Source organism: Barbatula barbatula (assembly GCF_947034865.1).
Source record: "Barbatula barbatula genome assembly, chromosome: 25".
NCBI classification, from domain to species: Eukaryota; Metazoa; Chordata; class Actinopteri; order Cypriniformes; family Nemacheilidae; genus Barbatula; species Barbatula barbatula.
The window spans coordinates 17567342-17577603 of NC_136788.1; the positions used below are offsets into that span (position 1 = coordinate 17567342).

Genomic DNA, 10262 nt, shown 5'->3' on the forward strand with positions numbered 1-10262 from the left:
ATTCTTCAGAATTTCTTCCCTTGTTTTAAGACCCAGACACTTCTCAGATGAAACCACACAAAGATGAGGCATAATGACTAAACAGTCCATTTAGATATGTATGTGTGCATGTATATTTTTAACGGATTCATTTATTAATTCACACAAACATTCAATAGAATAAAGTGAAAATTACAACAAGGAAGAATTCTAATGAAGAGAAATATAAAATAAACGCAAGTCCTAATACTTAACTTCACTAGGTGTGTTTTGTTTTTGTTTAGTTTGCATGTAAATATAAATTAACAGATGCGTAATCTAATTCTTAGAATGAAGAGAAAATGTATCAATTGACATTCTCAGCCAATGAGCATGAAGCTGTGTCGTCACTCAGTCGTTTCCCATCATGCTTTTGAACAGCGCAGTCGCGCCGTCGCGAGAGTTTTTTGGCACACGTCAGCATGACATCAGAGCAAGGCGGACGTAACTCGGACACTTTTCTAACCGGCATGCATCTCGCGCTGATCACCGGTGATCGGTTCTGCTCATCTCAAACAAGCCTAATGTGTGTGAAATTGAATGGCCAGGTACCAGGTCGTGACGTTAATTAATATTCATAAGGCGCTGCCTATGATTGGTCAGCTCGCGTGCATATTCATGAACGCACCTGCGCCACTGACGCAACGCAAGAGGATGGAATGGAGATGTCACAGCCTGCAGTCTGTACTGTGTTCTTTGATTTAGAAACAACTGGCCTCGGTTTGTCACTTTACTTTAAACTTCATAATCTACAGCCGGTCATGACTGTAGACCTAACTAGACAACACGTGTGACGTCATGTCTGATGTGTGTGTGTGTTTAGATCGCTCGTGTGATATCGTCCAGCTGGCCGCAGTGTGTGGACATCACACCTTGAATCTCTTCATGGTTCCTCGATGCCCCATTCAGCCCGGGGCGTCCCGAGTGACGGGCTTCCGGGTGACGCGACGCCGTCTGTTTCTGCGCGGCAGGCCCGTGCTCACGAACTCTCTCCGAGAGTCTCTGGTGTCCTTCATCACCTTCCTTCACATGTTCGGTCGGCCTCTGCTGGCGGGTCACAACATCCGCAGGTTCGACTGTCACGTGTTGGCTCGAGCTCTGGATGAGTTCAGCCTCAGGTCGGATTTTCAGAGAGGAGTTTCCGGACTCGTGGACACTCTTCCTCTGGCCCGACAGCTTCTTAAAGACAGCGGACTGCAGAGCTTCTCGCAGCAGAATCTGGTGAAGCACCTGCTGGGCGTTTCGTACGCGGCTCATGACGCTCTGGAGGACGTGCGGGCCCTTCAGAAACTCTACCGGGCCCTGACACCCACAGCCAATCACATTCAAAATCACGTGTTTACTCTGGACTCATTGGCCACGTCAGATTTATCCGAGCGCTTTAAACGAGCCGTGAACGTCGCGGGGGAACCAGAGGAACGTCACACCCCCGTCAGCACGTCATCTAGAGTTAGAATATGATTTTAAACTGTTCTTTAATAAACACATTGAAATGTTCATTTTATTGCGTGTCAATGTTAACGTTGTTTAAAGTGCGCAGCTGTGATATACATGACACTTGTGTAATGAGTGGATTCTTAACGAATGAGATTTATGTTTCTGTTACATAATGAGAACAAACTGCAACGTTACTGTACATAAAATATCAAACAGGCCCTGGAAAACATGGTTGTATGAAAGGTTTCCGCACACGTTTAACGCCCTGTCTCTAAACAATGACTCACAGAGAAGTTCACCTTTGTGCAGAAAAACCTGTTTGATAAGTGAAGCCGTAAAAACAGATGAGGAATAAGCAGGTGAAGAGTACACAAGTGTTTATTGATCATGACATTAGCCAAACACATGCTTCGTACATGTACATGCTCTCATCCCTCTTAAACACATTCCCATAATCCTTTGTGCTCATCATCATCACACACTGCTAGTGTAAAAACAGTAACAGGAATAAAGAAGAAGAAACATTTGCGGTAACAGGTCACAGACAAAAACCTTGCGTCTCTTCAAGCGTTATAAGAACAAATCAATAAAATCCTTCAACTTCCTTAATGTTGTTTCAACAGTAACAGTGTGAAAACTGTGATCTAAAAAGAGAAATTTGACAAAGTTTCATTTCAACCACATTTGATTGTAAAAGTACAAATGTCCTCCATCTGGATTTGTATATTTATCGTATGTGCAAAAATCCAAAAGGCAAAAAAGAGAGAAATCGTGCATCTTCTCTCAACACAAACTCTTATTTACTTCCTCAACTCGTTCTTTAAAACATCTATAGTTAAGGGAAGGTCAGATCTCGTATACCGCTGGAGCTGACAGGCTTCATTTACCTTTTTTAATAGTCAGAAACATGGTTTCACGTTGACTTAAACCGGTACAGGAATTCAGACCTTTATACATTTCAAAATGGCATGCTGAAACATTTAAACGTGGCAGAATGTTATTACACCCGCTATATTATTTACCAAGAATATAGTGTTTTTTTGGTAAGCATAATCCTTTTAACCGTAAACATGTTATAATTTTAATATTATATATAACAATAAATGATATTGGTCATGCTTTGAGTTATTCTGCAACACGTCACATCATGAGATTCTGTCCTACAGTAAACAGCAGGCTCGGAACATGGTCATGCCTGAGGATGAAATCACCTGTAAAGAGACGCTCTCATTGGCTGATATGAAAAGCACAGAGCCTCTCTGTAAAGTGATGTCAGAGAGTGCCGCAGCAGAGGTGGCCACGGCTTCTCCTTCAATGACCAATAGTATGCCGGCAGATTCGAGCGCGCTCACCGTGTACTGCTCGACTGACGCCAGAATCTACAAAAAACACATTTGAATGAATTGAAGTTGTGCCTGCATGCATGAAGCGTCCTTCCGTCACTAACGCACCTGTATTCTCATGACAGTGAAGTCGGCCACAGGCGGGTCATACAGGTAGACGCAGGGGTCCGAATTGTCCCGCACGCACGGGAAGATTTTGGTGCTGGCGGGAGCAGGACGATAGCTCAGCATCTCACACAGCGTGTCCACATCAATGTATTTGGGAGTCAATCCGGCACGTACGGTGTTATCGGAACACGCCATGCACTCCACACAGTCTGGAACATGAAGGAACACCAACTTTAAAGTCGATTATCAACACGTGCTAGTACTGAACGCTTGTGTGTTGCCCTCTGACCTCCAGAAAGATATGCGTGAGGTTCATTGGCGCCCAGAAACATGGCCTCGCCCGGCCGCAGCACCATACGATTGAGAAAGTAGATGGAGAAACATCCGATATCTCCCGGATACTGTGAATGTAACCGTAGCAACAGTTCTCCGTTACTGCTGGATGTGTCTCTGCCTGCCGCCTCTGAACAAAACACACACACATATCATCACTCAAACAATCTTCTTCTTCTTATTATTATTATTTCTGCTGAGGTTTTGCTCCGCTCACCTTCCTCAGAGATGCGTTTAACCAGCATGTTGAGCTGATCCACGAACAGTTTCTTCTCACAGCTCATCATGCGTGTGAAACATTTCTTCAGCGCGTGAGGCGTTCGCTCGGGATCGTCCCGAGAGCTCCGGAGATCCTCGGCAGCTTCAGCGCTCACTAATGCACAGAATTCTGGGACATCTGACACACAAACACACAGAACATTTCACGTCTGTAATCGGACTTATAGAATTGGAGGAAGGGAGACATTGATGACATCACTCGTGTCATTTTGAAATATAAGTAAACATTCACGTTTGATCATCTTCAGTTTTGTCAAAACTCACTTTGGAGAAAGTTGAGGATTTCTTCCACCGGCCGAAAGCCACAGAGCCCCTCAAACTGTGTGAGGGCGATGGCCATCTCGGGCTTGTGGTTATTGTCAGGGTAATGTTCTGGAAACTGGGCGTAAAGTCTAGCCGCCAACTCCTGTCAAGAACAACAACAGACATTTAGGACCGTACGGCATAGAACCGCATTCAGTATGGCGACACCGTACCCTGTTGGGATGGGCCTGGATGGACAGAGCCGTGTTGACGGACAGCACTTTGAAGAGGAAGGGTAGCCGCCCGTGGAATGTGTCTTTGACCTTTGACCCCAGGCATCCTGGGAAATCTGCAATCCACTGCCCCAGTGTCCTCTGGGATATCCGGTTGTCTTTGATGAGAGCGTCGCCTTTGGGATGAGCGCCCATCCAGAGCTACGGTGAGGATGAGAATGAAAAACACATGACGACGAACGGTGCTTCTCATCTTAAGTCCTTAATGGAGAAATGTCAAACTGACCGGTGTGTGTGCCGTAAACACTATATGAAGACACAATAAATCACGTGATCCACAGACCAGCACACACGTTTGTAAGATATTCTCTGAATGAGTGTTTATTTGATGTGTCAGTACCTCTGCATAGGGTTCATCGTCGTGTATGACAGCCTGGGGGTCTCCACCGAGCGCGAGGCGGGCAACCTCACTGTCCCGACCCGCTTTACCCCACGCGTAATGCTGCACCACACAGCACAGAGGAAACACTGAAACACAAACACTGCTCGCGCTCAATAAACACCGAAAGATCGAGCCGGACAAATCACACTTCACACACACACACCACCGTCACACTTCACACACACACACCACCGTCACACTTCACACACACACCACCGTCACACTTCACACACACGTGCGTGTTGTAGCTGAAATAAAGTCAAAAATGTGTAAATGAGAAAGTCAAGTAGTGAACTGACCTTTTACTTCCGCCATGTTTACGACGCGTGTGACGTCAGTGTTCGTAAACCAATCACGAGCCTCTATGATTCTGTTGAGCCGTTTGTTTTGGCATAAATAAATAAACAAATGTAAATATACGCGGAGATCTGTGCTTGAAAAAAACACTCAGCTCATATGTGCCTCGCATTCATTTGTGTGTTTCCACAGCAGCAGATTCTTGAACCCGTTTCTTTAAGAGCTGAAGAGAAAAGAATCCTACGTGTTGCGAAGACGCCAGGCGTGTTGTCGTGCGCATGCGCGTTACGCCCTCATCGCGGAAGTGCGGAGAGGAAACAGCGCAGCATAGATCGCAGCTCTGGTACCGATCAGCTCGGACTCTAACGGCGGATAAAGCCACTAAACCATGTCGGGATTCGACACAAACCCGTTTGAAAACCCGGTCGACGTCAATCCATTTCAGGTGAGATGCGGAGAGCTCGCGCGCGGGAGAATCTCACCTGATGGGGAGAGTTTAGAGAAAGTTTTTTCGAGGTGTCAGGTGACCCGGGAGAGATGCGGCACAGATCGGATTGGAATCTTGCGATGTCGACGTGTCTGATTACTGCGTGTGTGTGTGTGTGTGTGCGTGCGCGAGTGTGTGTGTGTGTGTGCGTGCGCGAGTGTGTGTGTGTGTGTGTGTGTGCGTGTGCGTGCGTGTTCGCGTGTTCGCGTAGAAGGTGCGCAGGTTTGGAGGGCCACTCCTCACACACACACACACACATTCTCTCTCTCTCTCGTGTTGACTTTACTGTGTGTCACAATGGATGTGTGTTCATGTATTTCAGTCTACAGCTCCAGTAAACACACAGACATCACAGAATTCATTTAGTTTCCTGAATGTGACAGATTTGTCAGGATTTCTGCACGTGACAGTATGGTCACAGTTTACTCAGATCTGTATGAATGACGTTTTCTGATACTGTGTGTGTGTGTGTGTGTGTGTGTGTCAGACACGTGCCGCTGTCATCATGACGTCATGTGTTATTTTTCATGTTTTCTTAAGCACAGCACAATATTGAGTTCTGCACCATCCGCCTTGAAATGAAATGCACAATATTCATTCACATGATGTTTATCAATCATGTTCACGCTCCTGACACAGACGTGCAGTCATCGCTCATGCACACTTTCATACATCTGCTCATGTTTCATCAGGAAACAAACATCCAGGACAGTGTTTCATGTACAGAAGGTTCAGACACGATCATCTTTTAGGCACAAACACATTGAAGCTTTTGTTGGTTTGACACGTAATAATGTTCACTCAATGATCATCAGACTATCACTCACTTGATGAAAGGAACATTGATGATTGTGTCTGTTGTCTCGCAGGATCCGTCGGTCACTGAGGTGACAAACTCTGGAATCGATCACATCCAACATTTCAATCCGTTTCCTGATGCTAACACAGTAAGTGTGCCGCTCAGCTCACTCGTCCAATCAGAGTTCAGTGTCTCAGATCTACAGAATATATGTGTGTGTTTGTCAGGGATCCACAATCCCAGCAGGCAACACTCCGTCTCAACCTGCTGTCCTGCAGCCGTCAGTGGAGCCAAATCCACAGGTCAGCATCACACGCACGTACGCACACACACATGCACGCACGCAATAAGACTCCAGAGACTAACAAAAGCGTGTCCGTCTGCACAGGCCATAGCTGCAGCTGCGCAGGCAAATCTGCACAAACAGCAGGAGGAGTTAGAGAGAAAAGCAGCTGAGCTCGATCGACGAGAGCAAGAGTTACACAACAGAGGAGCTACAACCACAGGTGACACACACACACACACACACACACACATTCTACACTACACGCTGTGAAATAAAACACAAGTCTGAAGTCATGAATACTGTATTTGCTCAGGTAAAGAGAACAACTGGCCTCCTCTCCCCAAGATCTTTCCCATCAAGCCTTGCTTCTATCAGGACTTCTCTGAAGAAATCCCACAACAGCACCAGAGAATCTGCAAAATGATTTATTACCTCTGGATGTGTGAGTGCACGCACACACAGACACTCACTCACAGTGACAAACACGTACACAAAGTTTTCATTGGACCACAGGAATATCATTTGTACAATAAATGTCAGGATCATTTCCATAGTAATCTTAATGAAAGTCATGTTGTGTTGTTGTGTGTGCGCAGGGCATTGTGTGACTCTGTTTCTGAATGTTCTGGCGTGTCTGGCAGACTTCACCACCAGCGCAGCGGCAGGTGTGGACTTCGGTCTGTCCATCCTCTGGTTCATACTCTTCACACCCTGTTCATTCCTCTGCTGGTTCAGACCCGTCTATAAAGCGTTCAGGTGAGTTGAGTGTAGGCATCATTGGAGGCGCGCGGCTTTCTCATACTGTGACAAGCTCTCACTGTCACTCGCCGTGAACACAGGTGTGTGTAAACAGCTCTTTAGTGCACATACATGTTAAGTTCACTCAAGCTTACAAAAGAGGAGACATGATGCCAACCGCTCCCATAAAAGGATCTAAATATCATTGGTCTTTAAGACCTAAACACCATAAGGATTGCTATGTTTCTCCTGCACACTTGATGAATGTCACCAGTGGATCTAAATCCCAAAACGATTCAATCCGACAGTTAGTCAAGACTCGTATCCATTTGAATATATATCAGAATATAGAGGAAGATACACACACACACACACACACACTCCCTTTTAGAAGTGTTTAGATGTCTTTTATAGCATAGTCTGTTTGAATACTGGATTCTGATTGGCTGGAAGGTGTGCATTAAAACTGTTCCAGTCAGTTTGAGCAATGTTTGAAATGAACTGAGAAAAATACTGAAAACATCAATAACAGCTTTAATTTATGGTATAAGTGGGATAATCCACAGCTAGCCAAGTGTTAATGGATTTGAACCCTTAAATGCACGGATAGCCAACAAGCCAAGAACTTGTTTGGTCACAGATCATACAAGTCGTCAAAACTCACAGAACATCGGTGGCTCCAGAACGCTGCTCAAATAAACACGCCGCTCATGCATCCAGTGTCCCAACACTATAAACTATTATCATTAAAATCACTTTGCGTGACCGTTTGAGACCCTGGTGTGTGAGAGCTGGAGTGGACGGACCTGAAGATTCTAATACTCACAGAACCATTCAAGTATTGTTTCAAAACCACTTCAGACTCGTCCAGAAAGCTTCCGGTGAGATCAGACTTAAGATTGTTAACCAGCTGATGTGGATTTGTGTTTTTCAGGTCTGATTCCTCCTTCAACTTCTTTTTCTTCTTCTTCATATTCTTCGCTCAAATCGGCATCTACATCATTCAGAGTGTGGGCATCCCGCGCTGGGGAAATAGGTAAACCCTTCTTCTCTTTAGACTTCAGCTGGTGTTTGTGTGTCAGATGGGTTTCGCTTCATCTCTATAGATGTGGCTTGTTTACCGGCTTCCCGTCTAAAGTCTTCCTCTGGTTCTCTTCCTCTTTCTTAGTCTCAAATCTTTTCCACCTTTCACTCTTATATCAAAATGCTTGATATAAGCACACATTCATTATTATTATTATGAAATCGTGCGTTCATGGATATGTTTGATGGTTTTGCTCTGTAGAACATTGTGGAAATGAGTTTGATGTTTGTTTTTGTTCAATGTCAGCGGTTGGATTGCTGCCGTGTCTGTGGTGGGCAGTAACACGGCGGTGGGCATCATCATGATGGTTGTGGCAGCATTCTTCACCGTCTGCGCTGTGATGTCTGTCATTTTATTGAAAATGGTGAGTAGCTCTTACTGACGGTCTTTTGTAAGAAGTCTGTGTGTGTATTGACGGATGCTCGCTGATCACGTTCAGGTTCATTCTCACTACCGTCGCACGGGCGCCAGCTTCCAGAAGGCTCAGCAGGAGTTTTCTCAGGGCGTCATGACGAACCGAACCTTCCAGAGTGCCGCCACTAGTGCCGCCACCAGCGCTGCTCAGAGCTCCTTCCAGAGAAATTAAAAACATCTGATCCATATGAGAGACGCCACACACACACACATCACTGGATCTGCTGAGGGATTCCTCATGTTTGAAGTTGTTCATCAGCGTGTTTGTATATTTGTGTGTCTGCAGAAATGATTCTGGGTCGTTTGGTTACACACATTGAAATAATTGAATGATTCCCTGTCGCTCACGGTGAGAAATCCATGTTTAAGTGAATGTTTATGGCAGAAGGGTTAAGATGTTGATTGCAACAAATTTAGTTGTAAATCATCTGAAAAAAATGCCATTTAATATTATTTATAAGAATAAATTTCCTGAAACACATTCCTTGTTAGTGCCTAAAGTAAAGACACACTCCCAGAATTCTTTGGGGAGGATGTGAGTGTGTGTGAATGTTGATGGACGTGTGTGTTTGTTTTCATTGTAAGACTGAAGGTTTGATGTGTTGATCATGAAGTTTTGACTAGTTTATTTAGATGATTCTGTGTGTATAAGACTCCGCTTTTGTGCCAATCAAATCCAAACGTTCACTCGTTTGCCTCTTGATTATTTCAACGGTTTTGTCAAATCCTTGCAGTTGAACTTAAAACATGAAATGTGTAAGAATGTTTGCCAATAAAAGTCCTGTAATGTTTCGAAGGGTTTTATAGTTTCTATAGTTTTGTGAAGTCTGTCATGTGTGCAGTAACACACATGTTCTGAACATTAAATGTTTTTGATGAACATTTCTGTCTCACACGGTTTTATGACTCATGACATTCTACATTCATTCGATTTAAAGTCTTTTAAAAAAAGTTTGAGCAAGTTGAAAGTTTGTCTTTAAGGTTTGTCATTTAATTCTGTTAACGTGTCATCTGTCGATCAGAGCAGCATCACATCAATCATCGCTCTATAAAGACAAAGACAAAACAGGTTTACATGCCTCAGGTTTACAGGTTCATTTATCGCTTTTTTTAAGTTAAGATTTTTCTTTTTCTAGTTTCGTAATGTTCAGCCCATACACATTGAGATATATACAGCACTTCAGTAAGAAAAGATAACAGTCTATAATCAGTTTCTATGCAGAAAGATGCAGAGCAATGTCAAATATAAACCTGTAATGAGGTGGACGGGTATCAGATACCCTGTAACTTTATGATTAAGGAAGCAAAAATCATTCAGGAACTCTGATTGGGCAGTTGGTCTTTTATATTTCTTGCAAATAAATGACATTGAAAGTATGTGTGAAAGATTTTAAACAGTATTGTGAGTCAACATAACATCAGTAATTATGTTCTTTAATATCACTTACTATTACAAGGTTATTTATGATATGGTATAAAATGTTTAATATGAATCGACAATCATAATATATAATTAGAGAGAGAGAGAGAGAGAGAGAATGACCTTAATCTGAAGCTCTGGATCCATGACTGTTGTCATCAAGAGGTGAGAATCAGGAACTCATAGAAAACAAAAGTAATATTAGCGTAGAGGCCGATCGCATATACGAGTTAAAGGTTAAAAGTTCACTTGACCATCTTTAGGCAGTGAATGCTGAATTAAACACATGAAAACTACCATC

At 43.8% G+C, this 10262-nt stretch overlaps 3 protein-coding genes across 5 annotated transcripts; 2 read left to right on the plus strand and 1 right to left on the minus strand.

The window, feature by feature from the left end:
- Window positions 1-430: 430 nt before the first annotated feature.
- On the plus strand, window positions 431-1946 carry plex9.2 (PML-like exon 9.2). The gene is made up of 2 exons (XM_079449931.1): window positions 431-738; window positions 842-1946. The coding sequence occupies exons 1-2, from the start codon at window positions 678-680 to the stop codon at window positions 1477-1479; spliced, it is 699 nt and encodes a 232-aa protein (XP_079306057.1). The 5' UTR covers window positions 431-677; the 3' UTR covers window positions 1480-1946.
- mpi (mannose phosphate isomerase) lies at window positions 1817-5348 on the minus strand. 3 transcript variants are annotated; one of them, XM_079449926.1, is made up of 8 exons: window positions 4736-5348; window positions 4395-4522; window positions 3995-4195; window positions 3783-3924; window positions 3457-3636; window positions 3196-3369; window positions 2907-3115; window positions 1817-2834 (listed from the first exon to the last, which is right to left on the minus strand). In XM_079449926.1, the coding sequence occupies exons 1-8, from the start codon at window positions 4749-4751 to the stop codon at window positions 2616-2618; spliced, it is 1269 nt and encodes a 422-aa protein (XP_079306052.1). In that variant the 5' UTR covers window positions 4752-5348; the 3' UTR covers window positions 1817-2615. The 3 variants fall into 3 exon arrangements, with proteins under 3 accessions (XP_079306052.1, XP_079306053.1, XP_079306054.1); XM_079449927.1 differs by having other exon boundaries at window positions 4395-4536; window positions 4736-5329; XM_079449928.1 differs by lacking the exon at window positions 4736-5348 and adding an exon at window positions 4635-4727 and having other exon boundaries at window positions 4395-4583.
- scamp2 (secretory carrier membrane protein 2) lies at window positions 4980-9423 on the plus strand. The gene is made up of 9 exons (XM_079449930.1): window positions 4980-5178; window positions 6090-6167; window positions 6247-6321; window positions 6408-6525; window positions 6619-6747; window positions 6902-7061; window positions 7978-8079; window positions 8374-8491; window positions 8567-9423. The coding sequence occupies exons 1-9, from the start codon at window positions 5122-5124 to the stop codon at window positions 8711-8713; spliced, it is 984 nt and encodes a 327-aa protein (XP_079306056.1). The 5' UTR covers window positions 4980-5121; the 3' UTR covers window positions 8714-9423.
- The last annotated feature ends 839 nt before the right edge of the window (window positions 9424-10262 follow it).

Coding starts and splice junctions, on each gene's coding strand:
- plex9.2 (XM_079449931.1), top strand. CDS start 678: ATGGAGATGTCACAGCCTGCAGTCTGTACTGTGTTCTTTGATTTAGAA. Junction 739..841: donor TTTAGAAACAACTGGCCTCG/GTTTGTCACTTT, acceptor GTGTGTGTTTAG/ATCGCTCGTGTGATATCGTC.
- mpi (XM_079449926.1), bottom strand. Junction 3,637..3,782: donor AATCCTCAACTTTCTCCAAA/GTGAGTTTTGAC, acceptor TTTGTGTGTCAG/ATGTCCCAGAATTCTGTGCA. Junction 3,116..3,195: donor TCACGCATATCTTTCTGGAG/GTCAGAGGGCAA, acceptor TTCATGTTCCAG/ACTGTGTGGAGTGCATGGCG.
- scamp2 (XM_079449930.1), top strand. CDS start 5,122: ATGTCGGGATTCGACACAAACCCGTTTGAAAACCCGGTCGACGTCAAT. Junction 8,080..8,373: donor ATCCCGCGCTGGGGAAATAG/GTAAACCCTTCT, acceptor GTTCAATGTCAG/CGGTTGGATTGCTGCCGTGT. Junction 8,492..8,566: donor CTGTCATTTTATTGAAAATG/GTGAGTAGCTCT, acceptor GATCACGTTCAG/GTTCATTCTCACTACCGTCG.